The 20,448-nt window shown below is 41.2% G+C and overlaps 2 protein-coding genes across 3 annotated transcripts in view; one reads left to right on the top strand and one right to left on the bottom strand.

The window, feature by feature from the left end:
• Nucleotides 1–3,011, top strand: part of LOC132874745 (atlastin-2-like) — a 54,489-nt gene extending 51,478 nt beyond the window's left edge. For both annotated transcript variants that reach the window (XM_060911129.1, XM_060911130.1), the window contains one exon: nucleotides 1,479–3,011. In XM_060911129.1, coding sequence (XP_060767112.1) covers nucleotides 1,479–1,589 — 111 coding nt within the window. In that variant the 3' untranslated portion in view covers nucleotides 1,590–3,011. The remainder of the gene's footprint in view (nucleotides 1–1,478) is intronic.
• A 2,277-nt stretch (nucleotides 3,012–5,288) lies between these two features.
• Nucleotides 5,289–20,448, bottom strand: part of LOC132874717 (lysyl oxidase homolog 4) — a 74,334-nt gene continuing 59,174 nt past the window's right edge. Inside the window, exons 12-15 of the mRNA XM_060911074.1 lie at nucleotides 16,453–16,568; nucleotides 15,059–15,195; nucleotides 9,022–9,133; nucleotides 5,289–6,821 (exon numbers count right to left, since the gene is read on the bottom strand). Of these exons, the coding sequence (XP_060767057.1) occupies nucleotides 6,751–6,821; nucleotides 9,022–9,133; nucleotides 15,059–15,195; nucleotides 16,453–16,568 (436 nt within the window). The 3' untranslated portion in view covers nucleotides 5,289–6,750. The remainder of the gene's footprint in view (nucleotides 6,822–9,021; nucleotides 9,134–15,058; nucleotides 15,196–16,452; nucleotides 16,569–20,448) is intronic.

The raw sequence follows: 20,448 nt of genomic DNA on the forward strand, positions 1-20,448 counted from the left end.
TCAAAGAAATAGAACTTTTATTCTTTAAAAATCTTTTATTGATATACTCGGTGTATTTTTAAATGACGTGCTGTTTTAGAAGACCAAATACCATATTTTCAATCTTGAAAATATTACCTCACTGAAAAAAGGACATGAAAAATTTCTTATTTTGTGGGCAAGTGGTTAATGGATCCAGTTACGGTAGAATCTGCCCTGAGTGAGTGGTCTGAGAGGTTTACTGAAGCTTCAGTTTCCATTCTAAAAATAATTTTTATGAATTATGCTGTCAAGCATCATTTTTTTTTTTTTTTTTAATAAATAAAGTTTCCCGTCTGACTAGGTAGCAAATTTTCTAAGTTTGAACTTTGAATAGTCCGAGTTTAATCTAATATTCCTGAGCCGGGGCGGCACGGTGGTGTAGTGGTTAGCGCTGTCGCCTCACAGCAAGAAGGTCCGGGTTCGAGCCCCGTGGCCGGCGAGGGCCTTTCTGTGTGGAGTTTGCATGTTCTCCCCGTGTCCGCGTGGGTTTCCTCTGGGTGCTCCGGTTTCCCCCACAGTCCAAAGACATGCAGGTTAGGTTAACTGGTGACTCTAAATTGACCGTAGGTGTGAATGTGAGTGTGAATGGTTGTCTGTGTCTATGTGTCAGCCCTGTGATGACCTGGCGACTTGTCCAGGGTGTACCCCGCCTTTCGCCCGTAGTCAGCTGGGATAGGCTCCAGCTTGCCCGCGACCCTGTAGAACAGGATAAAGCGGCTAGAGATAATGAGATGAGATTCCTGAGTGGATCGTTTCAAGGTAAATGTATTCCAAACTATAGTTGCACTGACTTATGAAATCGACACAACACTTTGGCCACTGTTTCTTATCAGAACCTCAGTGACCTGGGAAGTGTGTGCCTACAGGGGAACTACAGTGAAGGTCATGACCCCAGGGGTGGCATCAGCAAATTATTCTAGAATAAATGCAGTGTAATATTCCAGATTGTCTGATCATGCTTTTCATATTTCCTGTTTTTCTGATCGGTCTTCATGAAGCTTCTACATGTAAGAGTGCTGATTTAGACGAAGATCTCCTCCTGCTTTTATGATCTTTGTAAAGCTGATCTGCGAGGACATGTTTATGAAATCTCGCGCTGTCTCTCCTCCATTCCTGGCTCCAGACTCTCATAAACCTCATACAGCCCAAGCGTTCTAAAGTTGCTACTTAATATCCTGAAAAGATTGGGCTTTTTGTAATATGAAGTCAGATTAAACCGACACGAATCTAGCTTCCAGTAGCAGGTGTGTTTCATGTCTGTCTTATTAGTTATGGAGATTTGGAAGCCCCCCCCCCCCCCCTTCTTCTCCCCTCCTGCTAATTATTTTACTTTTCTTTTCACTCTGCTGAACAGAGGACTCCAAGAAAGGTGAGATGTCTGCTGGCAGTGCTTGGCCTTGTTTTACCATTCACGTTCATCTCTGTGCCCCTAACCTAATGCACGCCCTTTCTTTCAGGTGTTTTGCAAGCTTTTTGAGGTTGCCAGGAACAAAGTGACGCAGAGCACGCTCCTGCCCGCTCAGCGAAACAGACTACCCTCAAACAACAATGTGAAGAAGAAAAACTAGTCTCTACATTCCCTTTCATAAACTGCTGTTTCGGACTTGCTCAGCCCTGACGAGCGAGTGGCCTCCGCCACGCCGCGCTGGGTTTAAGAAGAAAATGTGTACTCGGTTCTGTACATTTGTAGAATGCAAGATGGCACTTTCATCATTAAGATGTCTCATTTTGTCATGCTGACATTTGTGTCTCATGGAGGACTGAAGTATGTGTGTTTTTTTTAATTTTTATTTTTTTTTGGGGGGGGGGATTATGACACGTGTTAATGGTTTTTTTTTTTTTTTTTTTTTTTTGTGCGTTTCCATCATTCCCTCAGCTTGCATGTCACTTCTGACCTTTCCATGTTCTTTCCATTCCTTATTATTCACCTGATCATTCCCATATCCCCTCCCCCCTCTTACTTTCGATTACCTCTGCTCAGGTGTTGCGGCCTTTCGGTGATTCAGTTTATTTTGGGCTGAACTCCATCCAAGCTTGCTTGAGTTGCCAAGTTACAGACAAACTGACGCTGCACCAATCATAGAGCCAAAGTTTACGCCGTTCTTAGTGCACATTCTGTAGTGTGAGAGATTTTTGTCTTTGAACACTTGAGACATTGGCATTAGCGTCTTTGCCACTAGTGGAAGACACTGGGATTGGCCTTTTAGTTCAGGAACCTTGCTAATGAGGTGGATAGTTAAACTTGCCATCCTACTCCACCCTCCCCTGTGGTAAAATGGCACATTTTATACTTTAATTTACTTTTCCACTGAATAACACAAGGCACTTAATGGTTACACTCATATTCATAATGTGCTAAAGGAATCCGGCACTATCTATAGATTTTAATTGCACATTTCTTTGTCAATCTTGTTGTTTAAATAAATACAACACGTTTTATTCAAGATGTATGACGTCTTATGTTCCAGTGTTAGATTGTGAGATCACATCCTAGAGGAAAAGGATGAACCGTACCTATAACGGTAGCAAAGTGAAATTACTGTACAGTCGCTTCTTTAGGCCTACGTGCTGTCTCCCTGCTGTATAATAGAACAAAGCTTTGATTCCATCCACAAGGTGATGGCTGACATGTATGCTATCCTGTACAGCTCTGATTTTTTTAAACTTGTCACAAATGGGGCATGTGTCTGGAAAATAAATGTATAATTACAATTTTCTATACTTTTTTTTTTTTAATTTTATTTTTTGTAGTTGGAACGACATCGGTTTTGTGGTAGGCCGATGTGCGCTTAATTTAAAGGAATGCTTTAGTGATGTGTAAATGTCAGAAGGATGCATTATATATATATATTTTTCTTTATATATTAATATGCCTTGTGCATCACAATTCTACTCTTGCTGACCAAGCACTGGAATGTTTATAATCTTTTTAGTTTTTTTTTTTTTTCTTTCTTTCCCCCTTTAATTTATTTTTTCAATACAATATTAAAATGAACGACTGTATATCCAACTGTTGCCAGTTCATCTTGTGAATGCTCTTGTACTGCAATGTTTCACATGCGTAATATTCAAAACATCACACAGACCCCTGTTCTTGTGCTGCTTGAATGGATCTTGATCTTGGTACAAATGTTCCTGAGTGAGGCAGTGATGACTCTTATACCATGTTAACCAATTTGATTTTACAGCATGTGTGCTCTCTGTATGTAATTATCATTCTGAAACAAATGTGAAGTCAATAGAAGAGCAGATGTTTGTTGGCTGCCCAGGTATTCAACCCCCCTGTGTTCATACTGTTACAACCACCTTTGGCTGAAATTGCAGCTGAAAAGCCTTCCCACATATGACTTTTGGGCTCATGTACAGCTCCTCATGCTGCTGCTCCTTTTTCTGGGCAAAAATCCATCAAGCTCTGACAGATTGGCAATCAAATTTTGGTCTGGGATTTGATTTCTCCATTGTAGCTTTATGGTATTAAGCTTGGGGTTTATCCTTCTGTTGGAAGGTAGAACCTTGAGCTTCTTGCAGACAGGAATGTGGTTTCTTATAGGGTTCCCCTGTATTTTCCTCCATTCATGTTGCTCTCTTCTTCCAATCAGAGTACCTGCTGATGAAAAGCATCCTCATACCCTGATGCTACAGTACCATCACCATGCCTCACAGCAGAGAGTGTTCTCTGGGTGTTGGGTTTTCACTAAACTTAATGCTTTTGTACCAAGTCCAGAAAGTTTCATATTTGGTCTTATCAGACCAGAGAACACTTTTTTCCAGGTGTTTGCTGAGTCTCCAACATTTTGAATTAATTTTGCCTGCTTCCTATTAATGCATTTTCCTTTTTGCCACTCAAGTCCAGCTTTGGAGGTTGTCATATTAACAGCTTCTCCCATCTGCACTGTGGATCTCTCCAGCTCCTCCAGAGCTACCCTTAGGCCCTGTTTACATTATTTCGAATCAGCAGATCATCAGATTAACGTTTTTAAAATGATTCGCGTACACACACAATTTCTGTGCCCGCAACAAAACCGTTCCCCGTGCACACAGCAACGCCAATACACGGATACGCTAATCACATGACTAATTAGACGGCACGTCACATGATCCCAGTGCATATCGGGCATGCGCAAGTCACTCACCACTTGCAAGTGGAAGGATGTCGTTGTAAAAAATGAAGTATGCCAGTCTGTTATCGGCGGTACTGGTACTACAATGACGCCTTTTTTACACCGTGTATGGCCTTCGTGTTTATGCTAGAAGGATCTAACAGTGTTCGGTTCACTCTTCACCTCGCAGAACGGCCGTTTTTTTGCGATTACAACAAGACTATTTAGTGCTACGGTAACCAACACACTTCCTGTATTGCTCATTCACTTAATGACTTCCTCAACACACTTCCTGTATTGCTCATTCACATGACCAACGCCAGCGAATCAGGAAGGTGGATGTCACAGTGACGTTGTCCAATGACGACGTCAGCTAGAGCTCAGCACTGCGTATCCTCATTCCTCAATGTTTACACAGCACCGGATCAGATACGTACTGGGTTGAATATGTGGGCCCTGGCGGATTCAAACTGTTCCGCCTGTGGAATCGTTTTCCGGCGTTTTAATGTGCACGGACAGTGCATCTGCAACGAAAACGATACGGATACGGTCTAATGTAAACACCACCTTAGCCTCAAGGTTGTTTCTCTGACTAATGGCCTCATTTCTTTTGGCAGAAAGCTTTAGCCAGGGAGAATTATGGTTAATGCCATTTAAAAAGTGTAGAATATGACAATGTTGCACTGTAGGACGATCAAAGCTTGGTTGATATGTTTGTAGAACTTTATCCTGAACTTTATTTGGTGTATAATAGAATCGGTTATCACCATAGGCCTACACTTACCCTGACTGCTAGTGTGCTGGAATTGTAGTGATTTTAAACACTCTGTACTGAATATCCCTCCCTCCAGCTCCTCTGATTTTGGAAACACTAAAATAATGGGTTTGCATCAGTACACTGTTTTGGCAAAAAGTGGTTGTCTGTGCACCTTGGAGACACCACCACCTTCCCTGGTAAAATGTTTGCTTGTTTTGTACGTTTTCCGGGGTTTTATAGTGTAACTTTGCACCCGGTGACTCACTAGACACGTGTTGGGTGTTTTTTTGTGGGGTGGGGGGTGTTCTATCTCTCCTGAAGTGATGCACGCCCCCTAGTGGCACTGCATGTAATTCACTGGTATCTTGAGTATGACATTTTTAGTTGCATAATTATTCTTGCAAATATAATACATTTAGACATATGTTTTATTTTCAAGTATTTAGTTAAAGAACCACCTAAAATAATTCACTGATCTGCTGTTTTTTCACTTAGATAAAATTTCAATAACAAAAGTATCAAAAGGTCATAAATTACAGACCATAATATATAAATCATGATTTCAAATAAATCTGTACATGACAATACATCGACGATGAAGCACATACATACTTATCAAATGATCAAACATAGCACCGACACGGATGAGGATATGGTTTAATTCTGCGTGTCTCCATATTGTTCCCTAATCAAGCACCATAAGCTATGAAACTATAATCAGCCATGAGGAGTCTCTTAGAGATTGTTTCTGGGATCAGACGTTACTGAGTGGCTGTGAAATATCATAAATGCATGACAAAATCTTTTAATGTAAAGCTATCAGCTCTGTGTTCAGATACATTATTTAGGGTAAAGTGGTCGTTTGTTTGCTTAACTACCAGCTAAGGTCTAAGTAAAGCACTATTTAGTTGTGAATGAAGGTACAAAGTGCTCCAAGATGTCCACTGCTAGACTAGCCTGTACTAATTATGGGGTGGTTTCGTTATGCATGAAGTCTGAAAGATCGTTTTCTGCCACTGCACTGAGATGATCACTGTTCAGTATGACTGTTGCAAAATAAAATTGAGAAACGTATAGCTTTGGAGGGGTCAGGCCATGGAAAATCTAGAGAACGCAAGCAAGGCATATTAAAAATCATACCAAGGCATTTTGATGGAAAATCTGTTCAAAAGCAAAATGTTTGAGCTGCAGCAAAATGCAGAAACTGGATTTATTTATTAGCACTACTGCTTTTAATATCATCTGTTTTAGTTGTTTTCTCAGGGTGGAGACCAGTGGTCAAATAGCACTTTAAATCTAAAGAAAGTAACGGATATTTTTAGAGGCTAAAAAAAAAGAAAAAATTCACTTGTTGCCACAGCAACAATAACACGATGGCAGGGGTGGACATCTGAACGTTCCAGTTCTACTTGCATAATCGTTCTTTTTGCTTGTGTATAATCAGGCAACATCATGGCAAAAGATGCCTCATGTACCTTTTTCCTACACCTCCATCCTATATACTCTATTCTGCTTGGATAATATTTTAATCTAAACATCCTGTTTACTCAGTTATACCAGAATTCCTGCTCTTAAGAGATCTAATTGGTTCATTTATACATCGTTACCTCACCACACTCCATCCAGATTATAAACAGATCGGTTATTCAGAGGGGAAAATGACCCAGGTTAAAATTACCCAGGATTCTGGACCGGGTCCTACTTCAACATATTCACCTGACTGACAATCAAACTTAAATAAATCTCCAGAAATCCCACAGCCTGTAATCTGTTTGCGTTAGCCGCCTTCTCCTTCCCCTTCCCCTCTGTCCTGAGGCAGGGTGAGAGGATGATGAAGGAGAGATTTTGCTTTCCCTGTTCCTCTGCCATTCATTAGAGGAAGTTGTTAGAAATCTGACGCTGATGTTCAAACAGGTCCTCGACCTCTGCGCTGTAGGCATCACCTATAAACAAGCAGACATGAATGTTAAATACGTTTAAGCTAAACACGAACATCACCAAGATAATCAACTACTTCTTTCGGCTGCTCCTGTACGTTCGGGGTCGCCACAGTGGATCTGTTCCGCATACTTGATTTGGCATAGGTTTTCCACCGGATGCCAAATTCACTCCTGGATCCATGTTTCTAACTTGCCTCTATTAACATTTAATCAACACTACATTCATGTCATTAGTGATGTTCCTTCATTCATTTTCTACGCCTCTTATTGATTATGGGTTGCAGGTGAGCTAGAGCCAATCCCAGCTGACTTCAGGTGGGAAGCCATGGCTTTATGGTTAGAGAAGCAGATTTGGGACCAAAAGGTCGCCAGTTTGATTCCCTGGATCAGCAGGATTGCCTGAAGTGCCCTTGAGCAAGGCACCTAACCTCTCACTGCCCTCCAGGGTATGTTGTATGTTGCTCTGGATAAAAGTATCTGCTAAATGTCATTAATGTTTCAGGTGAGAGGCGGGGTTCACCCTGCACTAATCACCAACACAGAGAGACAGACAGCCATTCACACTCACATTCACACACAGCAAATTCAGAAGTGTTAAATTTTGGGTGTTAGTGAAATTTGAGCGAAAGTAGAGTTAATTTTACTCTGATAGAGTTAAATCCATTATATTTGACTTCAGTTGATAAGTAGTTGGTGTCAAAATCGGGTGTAAAAACAAAGCGTCACGAAATCAAACCTGTCAGTGTAATTGTATAAATACTAACTCTGAACTTCTAACTCTCAACTCCGATCCTGGGTTTTACACTTGAAGTGTTCATGTCACCCCGCCCACTGCATAGACACACATCGATTGGCTAAAGCCAGAAGATCTATGTGCGCTTCACCGACTGCTGCGTGAGGGACCATGCTAATGACCTGCGTTTATTTTGATGAACACTTTCATGCATAGGGGCGGCATGGTGGTGTAGTGGTTAGCGCTGTCGCCTCACAGCAAGAAGGTCCTGGGTTCGAGCCCCGTGGCCGGCGAGGGCCTTTCTGTGCGGAGTTTGCATGTTGTCTGCGTGGGTTTCCTGCGGGTGCTCCGGTTTCCCCCACAGTCCAAAGACATGCAGGTTAGGTTAACTGGTGACTCTAAATTGACCGTAGGTGTGAATGGTTGTCTGTGTCTATGTGTCAGCCCTGTGATGACCTGGCGACTTGTCCAGGGTGTACCCCGCCTTTCGCCCGTAGTCAGCTGGGATAGGCTCCAGCTTGCCTGTGACCCTGTAGAACAGGATAAAGCGGCTACAGATAATGAGATGAGACTTTCATGCATACTGTATACAGGAACAAAGTAATGAACATGCTTTGATTTTTGTTGACCAGTTGACTTACTTTAGACCATTTCAGAAGCAATATTCTAATGAGAGTGAAAGGACATAATTGTTCCATATTGTTACATTTTTTAAATGTGACTTAATTTTTTTGGGGTGCAAATGTTTAAAATAAATGTTTAATTGTAAAACACAAAATATGACCACCTTTATTTCAGCAAACTTTAATTTGAAATTCATTTCCAGGAAGAGCTGTATTTACACCTTTTAAGTGTTATGTGGCGAACACTTTTATAGTCAACAAATGATCCTCTGAGAGAGTTAATGTCTAACACTACACATCAGTGTTGAGAAAAACTAACACTGGATGTTGTTAATAAGTGTTAACTTTTAATTCCAAAAAGAGTGAAAAATGACACCAAATTAGTGTTAAGGTACCAACACTGCAAAAAGAGTTAAATTAACACTCATGGGGTGGACCCATACAGACACTTTAAAAGTGTTGAAATTAAATCTGACAGTGTTAATTTGGGTACGGATTTTGCTGTGCACCCATGGGCAATTTAGAGTAGCCGGTTGACCAAATCCTCATGTCTTCGGACTGTGAGAGGAAACCAGAGCACCCCCAGGAAGACATGCAAACTCCGTACAGAAAGGCCCTGGTTGACCGTCAGGTTTTAACCCAGAACCTGCTTGCTGGTGAGGTGACAGAGCTAACCACAGCACCATGGCACTGCCCATTATTAGTGACATTTTAAAACAAAATTTTGGTTCGCATTTCATTACATTACTTCACACGAGCATTTAAAAAACTGATTAGCGTTGTAATTTCATTAACGTGAGCAGTTTTGTGTAATTTATCTTTTAATTAAATGAAACCGTCCACTCACCTGTATGACATCCATACAGGTAGACTCTCCCGCCGTCGTACCTGCATCTGCATCGCATCACGTTGTTCTCAAAGTCAGACTCGGCCATGTCCAGCGAGGGGTTCACCTCCACCTACAGGAAGTGAGGCATAATTCTTAACCACAGCTATTTGGAGGAAAGGTATTTTAATAAACCCATCATATATATATATATATACACACACACACACTTCAGTGTACACACACAGTGTTCGCTCCATTTCACAGTGCTGACACAGACAGGGTGATGACGGCCAGATCTGGCCTGCGCGTCTGTAGTCAGAGCCTATCATTAAGCACCAATCGTGGCTGCCATTGTTTTTTTTTCCATCTCCCCATATACAGTACATTTATGTATGAGAAAGCAAGCCTAAATTACTTTTCCAGTTTTCAGCCAGAAACATTTAATAACCCAGTCGTTTTTCCATGCAGAGTGGACCATGAATGTCCTCATAAAAAAGTCCAAGTACTAAATATGTGAGTGAAAAATTACATTTCTCAGCTAATTTTAATTTATTACTAGGACACTTATTACTTCAGGCACTGCTACTGTAACGCAACAAGAGAGTTGCTTATTTTTTATTGCTTCCTGGGGTATTACAAACACAAAACAGTCTGATTGTCATTGTCATGTCAAGAGTCTAATCTGTCTAATCTCAGAGAGTACAGGCAGATTGCAGTGCTGATTCCTAAATGACTATGCAATCATGGAAGCTCGTCTCAAACCAGTCATGAGTAATGCACTTAAATGTATGTTCCTAAATCTGGCACACCGCAGCCTAGGCTCTTTTACTCTTTTACAGAGAACGCCCAGCGATAGCATGAAATCCACACATGCATGGAAACACACTCTCACTAACTAACTTGCTTTATTAGTGCGCTTTACAGCTCTTGAAAAGGGGGGTGGGTTTCATGGCAACCTAAAGCGAATCCTAACACATCTGAGCATTACGTAAGGCCTCTGTTTGATCTGCACTGTAAACCATATCATAAAGATGGTATTGTCATTGTCCCACTCGGTTTTAATGCCATGTTTGTCACCATCCTGCCTCTGGGAAAAAGTAAGCATGGATTCTAGTGACTAAATTATAGTGATGAAATGAGAAACATCCACTTCACTGAACTGCTGCTAAAAATGTCTGCTGTTAAAAAAAAAAGAGCACTGGTTAAAAGAACACTCATCAATAATGGCATTACCTTAATTTGTCCCATTAGACTTTTTTTTTTTACACATTTTCCACTGTACTTTCTATCGTGGTTGAGTTTGAGCTATGCCTGAATGCCATAATGAGAGTATACACTCTTAAAAACGCTTTAGGTTCAGAGACGCAGACAAGGTGCAGTGCTTTCACACAACCGTAAAGCACTGACTGACTTGCGGCCTTTTCATCACCAGCCATTTCTCTGAACCATTACAATAATAGCGGGGCTGAGGAGGCTTAAAACCGAGCCTGAATCCTTCCATTAAAAAAACCAAACAAAAAAACCTCACTCAAGCACAGACTCAATTAGTTTCAATTACTCTCCCTATCTGCACTCTGCATCGCTGGAGAAACCTTCCAGTGAGACCTACTTCCAAAAAACTGAAGGCAAAAAGCCATTTCAAAATGGTGCATGACTTTAGGAAAAAAGCTTTTATACAACTCCATGCTAATTTTAAAACATCATTATCATTTTTTTTTTGGATAACAAGGTTGTTTTGCTTAATTTAAATTAGATGAATCATTTTCTTTCTCTGCTTTGAGATTTAAAGATGCAGGGTATTGAAAGTAAAGTCTGCTGCAGCTCCTGAACCTCTCCACACCGGCTAATTAAAGAGGAATAAAGTGTTCATAAAGAAGGATAACCAGTGCTGTTGAAAACACATGCTGCAGTGAGGTGAGCACACACGTGGACACACACACAGACAGACAGAAAGAAGAACAGACAAGTCTGTGTGTCTGTCTCAATGTACTGTACATATTCATCTCTCTCTCTCTCTCTCTCTGTCAGAGCTGTGTGTCTAAAAACTCATCTCATTATCTCTAGCCACTTTATCCTGTTCTACAGGGTCGCAGGCAAGCTGGAGCCTATCCCAACTGACTATGGGCGAAAGGCGGGGTACACCCTGGACAAGTCGTCAGGTCATCACAGGGCTGACACATAGACACAGACAACCATTCACACTCACATTCACACCTACGGTCAATTTAGAGTCACCAGTTAACCTAACCTGCATGTCTTTGGACTGTGGGGGAAACCGGAGCACCCGGAGGAAACCCACGGAGACACGGGCGAACATGCAAACTCCGCACAGAAAGGCCCTCGCCGGCCACGGGGCTCGAACCCGGACCTTCTTGCTGTGAGGCGAAAGCGCTAACCACTACACCACCGTGCCGCCTGTCTAAAAGCTATTTAGAAAAAAAATCTACCTATAGAAACCAGTTACAGTTAATTCCTTATATTCAATAAGAATTAAAGTGACACAGGCTGATGTATTAAAAAGATGATTAGTACCCAGTGGAGGTAGAATAGCCCCTTGGTACTTGAATCACATACCGACTAGTAACCTAGTGGTAGCGTGTCCGCCTCTCGATCGGGAGATCGTGAGTTCTATTCGCGGTCGGGTCATACCAAAGACCGTTATAAAAATGGTACCTACTACCATCTGGCAAGGCATGCTGCAATACAGATGTGCATGGGGAGTTAAACTCTCGTGGTTACCAGAGGACTAGCCCCCCACTGTAACCCTAGCTATGTAATGGCCGAGGGCTACGGAAATGGAGATCGGCACCGCCCGATGCGCCACCATCAGAGTTGGGCCTGGTTAGTACTTGAGTGGGAGACTGCCTAGGAATACCAGGTACTGTAGGCGCGGGAAGGACTTTGACTTTTGACTTGAATCACATGCTGTTGCCTGCTGCCTCATACCTGTGAAGGAGAATGAGCTGGAAAAACACCGCGCGCTAATGTTTACACTTGGGTACGGAAATGGCCGAAGTTTATCCTCATTATAATACAAGGTGTTTCAAAAAAAAATTTGACATCATTTCACAGTCTAATAACTTTGCCAATTCTCATTCAATTGACCTCAAATTTTAACAGCGTGTGTGGAAACAGGTCAAAATTTTATGTTTAATGTTTTTTGTTTTTATCTTTTTAGATACAGAAATGCCATTCACTGGAAAAGAAAAGGCGTTTTGTGTGTTAGAGTACGCTCGAACACAGTCGAACAAGACTGTGCAGCGTGCATTTATGAGAGGATTCTCTAAAAATGCACTGCTACCAGAAAAGACCGTTACCAAAGACATGCTGCAGCGTGTTTGGCAGGAGCTGGACTACCGACTTGACGTGTGCCGTGTCTCAGGCGGCACAAATATTGAAAATTTGTGAAATCGTTCATGGAATCCACATACCTTTTTGAATTTCTCATTCAAATTTTGAGGAATAAATCTTTATATTGCTCAACATTAAGCCTGTTCAGTTTCATTTGACTAGACTGTGTAGTTTCTGGGATATTTACATCTCAAATGATATCAAAGTTTTTGAAACACCCTGTATTATAATGAGCTAGGTCGCAAAAAACATGGCGGAACTCGCGGCCTCTGACACAGAAGCGAGTGCTCGAGAGCCTTCAAGCTCACAGGTGCGTTTGTTTTTGCGTTTTCGGCCCTCCATCAGGAAAGCTGGCCAGCAATATTTACTCGGGTTGTCTGCCGTGTTTTTTCCCCTCTCTTTTCTGGCACGTTTTGCCTCCGACAACATCGGATACTTCCTTAAAATCACTGTGTTTTGTCTCGATTTAGGAGCCTTCGTTCAATCTGTGGTGGGTGTCCCAAGAGCATCTTAACTAGGAGAGAGAGAGCATTCATTGTGTTGTTCACGCTACCATTTAACGATGAACTTTGATGCTTTTGGGAAACTCAGGCCTGGGTGATCCATCATGTTTGCTGTGGTGGCGCGGTCGTGACCTCTGACCCGCACATGACCTCGTACATACATGTCAACCTTTGGTCAATCAAACCTGTATAACCAACCTCCAAAATCCGTGTTTCCCTTATAAAATCCGTATAAGATGCAAATTAAAATAATTTACCTAAAATTTGAATGATAATTGACAATGATATATCCCAGTTACTTTTTATTCAATATTAATAACAATAAACCTTCAGAATGAATACAAAGCTCCAATGTTTGACAAAAACACAAAGTGTTATCAGCGTAGTTACGAAGGAAATACTTCGTTGTTTGGAGACAGGTTTCACCGAGCGGCTATTATGGGCGAGACTTCATATTAGCCACAAAGTCAGAAAAATCTGTTTGTAAAATTACGTTATAATGACCAAATACAATGAAAAGTATTTTTCCAGTCTCACCTGTGAAAGGTAATCCCATGTGATCTCGTTTGGACGGTAAACCTGTTGGTACAGTTAAACGCAGCACATGAATGAGGCATCTTTATTCTCGGCTACTGTCTAGACGCTATTACCAGAGACGGGTGAAGAATCTCCACTTTGCCACATCCAATATGGCGGCGAGGATGACGTATGATTCTACGCAGAAGGCGGCGTCTATGTTTATATGTCTATGACTTCACGGTTGTCGGGATTCTCGCAATGCGGTGTGCGCATGATCAAAAGTGGAACGAAATCTCGCTACCACAAGATAACGCGCGATTTTACAAGACTCTTTACTGGCTGTCTGTGGTGTACAGTACGTTTGTAAATGTTATGCGCTCTTTTATCATCGTGGGAATTGATTATAACTCTAAATAAATATTGAAGTTTTTTTAAAGAATCCGTATAACTTTATTTATACGCCCGTATACTACGTTTATTGAATCAAATCCGTATAAAATACGGACATTCCGTATAGGTTGACATGTATGCTCATATGACTTTTCTGAACCGGCTGCCGAGCAGTTTGTAAACAGATTAACACGTGGTTAGGACACCCCGCATTAGGAAATAAAATGTACTGAAACGAGATGATGCATACCAGCTATGGGGATGGGTATCAGCTCAAACAATTCAGAAAGAGAAGTGGATTAAATGATTCCTGAACCAGCACATCAACAGGGTGTGCTGTTATAGGAAAATAATCAAATGAGGAGGTGTTACACTGCATTTATATCACCGCTGGTACTGGACTAAATGTTAAAATAAACATTTCCAGGGCTGCCAAGTGGAGCAACAGAAAATCGTTTGCTCTATTCTCCGAGTTTCAATCCCGATGACGCCACAGAAATGATGTCACTGTGGTTGGGGGTTCAAGAGAGTAAAATTGGCCGTGCCTTCAGGGTAGGAGGGGTCGCATACTCATACACTCACACTCTCTCTCTCAGTCACAGTAATTCTAAGCAATCATGGGCATCTGTGAGTTCATGGGTGTGGAATGGGGTGGATAGCACTTTTTTTTGTGGCCCCTCATGCAGCATGAGCAGCACTTTGAAAAAATGTGGAAAAAATGTTGACGCATGTGTTAGCCTTCACCCTCCTGGGTTGGTAGCGGTCATATGATCGGGGACACCTAACTGGTGGGTGGGAATTGGCAAAAACAAAATTAAGGATTTTTTTTCCCCAGCAAAATGAGTGAAAATCCCAAAAGATATTGTTAAAAACAAACAAATAAGGAAAAAAAGTCTCCATCCAGAAAACTTCTGTTATCAAGAATTAGATGTGTTTCTTTATTAAATAACAATATATTTTTAAATTTGGTTTATTAGTAATTATATTTAGTCAACTATAATTATTAGAATGAGCCCATTCAAAATGATAAGATTTTATATAAAGTGTATGTGTAATATATAAAATCATCCAGCTCACCTACAGCGATTAAACAGTACAGTGCTCAAATAAAATAATTACAGAAATATCAGTCTCACTTAAACAGGAAGAAGTAGTAAATTAGTAGAACACACAAATCAAACTATACTATCTGCAGAGCTGTAATGTGTGATGCAGTGTATTACAATACAACCTTTTCACAGGTGTAGGAAAAGAAGAGTTATAAGGCAGATGTGTGTTAGGTTAGAGTTCACCTGGAAGATGTAGTCTCCAGGCCTGACATCAGTCACGTCGATCCACTGGCAGTCAATGTCATGGCGATACGTATCCCAGCATCCCACTGTAATGCCCTGATCCCCCATGTTATAGCAGGAATATCGCTTGTGCATGCCTGTTGCCAAGGAGACGACAAAGAATGTGTGTGTGTGTTTTTTTCTTTTCTTTCTGCAACCACATCAAGTCATTTTCCTTCCAAAAGCTTACATGGACTTTCCACAAACAGGTTTAAATTCAGAGCGTCACACGCTGTTAAATAAAAAGCTGGTAATTAAGTTAAAATGCTTTCGTCACAAAGCAAACGCTGTGTAACACAGATAAAACCTTCATTTAAAGAGTCCCTGCACTTAATTTAGGAGTTTAAGCCAAGGCTACAACATCTAATCAGCAAATCTGATACAAGTTGAAATTTCATCATTGGTCTACTGTACTTTATGAAGCATGATGTGGCCTGCATTACATCAGTTCATGCCACAATCTGATTCAATTAGTTAAACTATTTTTGATTAACGTTACACTGGCTCATTTTCTTAATATGCACAATATGCATTTTAAAGCATATTGGGTGCATCAGGTAGCATCCTGCTCTTGGTTCACAACAAAGGTACTGGGAGTCAATCCCAAAAAGAGCTGCCTTCCTGATTCCAGGCACTGACTCAACCCCAAAGTTTTGGAACTGATTCCACACACCAAAAAGACTATTCACCTGAATGAATAAAAAAAAGAAATTGCATTAATCGTTTCAGTTAGCGAGACCGCCAGTGGATATTGGCTCTTACTTTAAATCTGACTGGAAAGAAATGAACAAATCGCAGTTTGAAAAGCAGGTAAGACACGAACAGTGATTCAAACCACTGGTCCATTGGCCACACTGACATGTAGTTTTAAAAGTACAGAATATTGTGAGTTTACATTCAAGTCTAGTTTGAAAAAAGTTACTTTTTTAAGCATGTGATCATATTCTCAGGCCATGACATAAATCAGTACATATTAATATAATTGTCTATAAGCCATGGCCTAAAGATTAGAGAAGCAGCTTTGGGACCAAAAGGTCGCTGGTTCGATTCCCTGGACCAGCAGGAATGGCTGAAGTGCCCTTGAGCAAGGCACCTCACCCCAACTGCTCTGGGTATGCTGTATGTCGCTCTGGATAAGAGCGTCTGCTCAATGCCTGTAAGTGACCTTTATGTAGTTAAGCCTAGTTAAGGGTTCTGTAGTAATGGACTGAAATACAAGAAAAAATATATTTAAATAAAAATGCTTGGTATTTCATACATTTTCAAATTAATCAGGAAAAAAAGAAAGAAGAAAGTAAAATATATTTATTGATAATCAAGATTGCAGCCCTGGTGCAATCTCATACGAAACTCACCATCAGGGCAGAACGTGTCCTCCAGACAGAAGCTGGCTTTGTGTCCCTCTGCGATCTTTGTGCCGTTCATGGTCAGGAGGTCGTAGTGTGTGAACACCTCGATGCTGTGGTAGTGTCTTAAGAAGCACACAGGAAACACATTTATGGTAATCTTCATTCGCAGTGTAATACTTTCTTTCAAATTTGCCTCGTCAACTTCTTCTAATGACTCAGAAGTGAACAGCAACATTGCCATATGAACGACCATTTTCAGCACAACAGGAGCCGTCTATAATGGACAGTCGATTTTCCAGTCACCCTTATACCAACATGAACAATATGGCAGAAGTGATCCTTCGATCATATTACCTTAGTAATAGATTACGTAGGGCGGCATGGTGGTGTAGTGGTTAGCACTGTCGCTTCACAGCAAGGAGGTTCTGGGTTTGAGCCCAGTGGCCGACGGTGGGCCTTTCTGTGTGGAGTTTGCATGTTCTCCCCGTGTCTGCGTGGGTTTCCTCCGGTTTCCCCCACAGTCCAAAGACATTCAGGTTAGGCTAACTGGTGGCTCTAAACTGACCATAGGTGTGAGTGTGAATGGTTGTTTGTCTCTATTGCTGTGTTCACACTTATACCGGTACGAAAGTGGTATAACTGTATCGATGTACAGTTTAGTGCATCTGTCCACACTAGCGAGAAATGTTTGCGGTTTTCTTTCACGGTAGTTGAAATGCACGTGCGCGAAATGTTTCCGTGGTTATCGAGTAACTTCCTTCCGAGAATATATGGCATCCGTTATTTCGAGATCTCGAGAAAACAAAACAATTATTTAATGATCTCAGCTGGATCACTGTATCTCCGTCAGTAGAGACGAAGCCGGGCCAGTCTTCTGCGGAGGTGCCGCGGACTAATTTTGAAATTATCCCTTATTAAAAGGCTTAATGCAATCTCTCCCTGTGTCAACCCCTGATCAAAATATTGCCTTATTAGGTGATCGATTATTCCAGACATTCTAATGACCAAAGTTGCGTCTATACAGAATGAGAAATAGCCCCAAATATCACAAGTCTCTTGGCGCACCTGAATGAACCATTTCTCAACTGTTTACTCGAGATCTCGAAATAACGTTTTTTTTTTCTCGAGATCTCAAATTAGTTGTGTTGTTTTCTCGAGATCCTGAATTAATTATGTCATTATCTCGGGATAACAAGGTGAATAAAAAAAAAAGGATTATATGAAGGGCCTCTCTCGGCTTCCGTACGGATGAAACAACGTGTGTGCTTTTTGTTGTCAATGTACAGTCTGTATTTCTGGTGGTCTTTTATTCAGTCGAATCGTATAAAGCGCCCGAGGCAGTTGAGAAAGAAACAAACAAATCTCCGTTCTTCACTATTTTATTCAGCGAAGACATCGATTGAGGTGTGTGACTTTGCGCATGCGCATTATATTTGTATCGATACAGAGCCGCTTCATCTGTCCACACTACAGCGAAGCGCTACAGTACCGATACTGTACCGGTACAAAACCCATACATTTGTGGGTTTCGTACCGATACAGTTATACCGCTACAGTACCGGTATAGTTGCTAGTGTGGACAGGTGTTGCGGTACGAAAGTAGTTTCGTATCGGTACAAAATCCCTAGTGTGGACAGGGTATATGTGTCAGCCCTGTGATGATGTCCAGGGTGTACCCCATAGTCAGCTGGGATAGGCTCCAGCTTGTCTGCGACCCTGCACAGGATAAGCGGTTACGGATAATGGATGGATGGATGGATGGATGGATGGATGGATGACCTAATTAGCTAACACTCGCTCCCTAGCTGGTGTTCTTAACAGCTATCTTCTGACAGATGAAGGAGGTAGATGCATAATCCCAATTTAGAAGTATGTATCAACGGTCACACATATGACCACTTCAGCAGGAGTTTATTAAGGGGTGGATTTTACAGTTTGAACACACAGGACCTCGGCAGCACAAAAAGTGTACTTAAAGCACCATCCCATTCAGCTTCATAGAGTTATTGTATCCTCATGGTCAAAAATGAGAATTGGAACAAGCACTAACGGCAATAATTCAGAATTATTAGCAGAATTCACGCTTTGCTCTATGAACATTTTCAGTGGAGGAGGAGGAGTGGACAGACAGGACAGTTGTCAAACTGGGCTAGTTTATAAATTCTCCATGGCTGGCAACATCATGCACTGTGCGGTGAACTTGTTTCGCTGAGCAAACGAAGAAAAGTTGGTCTTTCTTTTCCAACGTTTCCAATTTTCTGTGCTAGTCCAGGTCTTTTGTGTGGTTTTTGAGATATGAAACATCTGGATGGGAACAAACAACAAAACTAATGTAGCTGAAACTATTTTCTTTTATATTTGTTTGGTGTACTTCCTTTGAAAACTGATCAACTAGTTTATTAGTTAGATAAGTGTGTTTAGTCTAAGTGTTTGTTTAAAGAACAGTAAAGCATGGTACCAAAATGAACAAAATCACAATCAAAAGTACATAAATAATTACGGCTGACTCAACCAGTGTGGTGGAGACCTGAACATAAAGATTATCTCATCTCATTATCTCTAGCCGCTTTATCCTGTTCTACAGGGTCGCAGGCAAGCTGGAGCCTATCCCAACTGACTATGGGCGAAAGGCGGGGTACACCCTGGACAAGTCGCCAGGTCATTACAGGGCTACATAAAGATTAATTTAACGATAAATCTGATTATAAAGATGAACCGTAGTAGGGTGTAGGAGACACAAATGGAAATGATAAATGGGTGTAACGGAACCGTGATTAATTAAAGCGCTGCTGTTTGCTTATTCTCTTTTTGTAACATACGATACAGAAAGTCTAGATATTTCTATAACAATGGAAATAAACAAAACATTTGCATCATAGTGTAAGTGATACTTTGAATCATACTTCTACTCTGTAGTACCGTTACAGAAAAGACAGAGAAGCGAAACAAAATGGCACAGAACTCTTTTCCTCCATTGTGCTCTGAGGCAGAGAGAAGGACCAGGCTGTGCTCTGAGCTGACCACAGCATCCTGACCATAGCTATAAAGAAACCAGACCGTGACGGAACAGAGCCATAAGAAGAAGAAGAAGAAGAAAAAAACGCATCTGAATGAGCTTTATGGTGCTGACCCAGTCAGAGCTGACAGGAAGGCATGAAGGGGTCTTGGGGGATTTAAAGAATCCTGTGTTTCTTTGTGTGTATGTGCGTGTGATGTTTTGATTATTTTTGTGTTTAATAGATGTTGTTCTGTCAGTTAAAGTCAAGCACAGCTGTGCTCCTTGAGCAAATTAATCTTCAAACCAGAAGGACAAAATCCCCCCAAAAAACAAAACAAAACAAAACATTCAGAGCCAAATTCCACAGAGAAAACTATTTAGAACTGAAATTTGTAGGGATTTTAGCATTCGGACCTGTGACGTTTAAGACTACACCTTCATATATTCCATGCACTGATCCCTTCTACAAGCACTCGCCCAGAAATTACAGGATGAAAACATGCGATCAAGGGCTTCTCTGTTTATCTGTATAATGGAAACAGACATAATGGGCCTATGATCCAACCCTGTTTGTACATAAGGAACAAAATGAGCATGGATCCAAAAATATATTGTATTTTCCAGGCTATAAGTCTTCCTGTAATATAAACTGTAAATTCTACCTACTTGGAGAAACAATTTACTGTACACACACCACTTCGGTGTCTGTGTGTCATGTTTGATATGGCTATAGTTTGGTGATTTCAGTTCACAGGCATGCTAGTTCAGTTTCTGTGTTCTTAAAATTACTGTAGACTAATCTATAAAAAAAAAGATAACGTCAGTTTTATGTATGTTCTGGAAGTCATATCACCTGCTAGAGGGCAAAAAAAGCAGAAGATTCTTCTGGTCTTATAGCACAATATTGCACAATATGATGGCTTCTGGGGCGGCACAGTGGTGTAGCGGTTAGCATTTTCACCTCACAGCAAGAAGGTCCAGGTTCGAGCCCAGTGGCCGACGAG

The sequence above is a fragment of the Neoarius graeffei genome, chromosome 27 (assembly GCF_027579695.1).
Source record: "Neoarius graeffei isolate fNeoGra1 chromosome 27, fNeoGra1.pri, whole genome shotgun sequence".
NCBI lineage: Eukaryota > Metazoa > Chordata > Actinopteri > Siluriformes > Ariidae > Neoarius > Neoarius graeffei.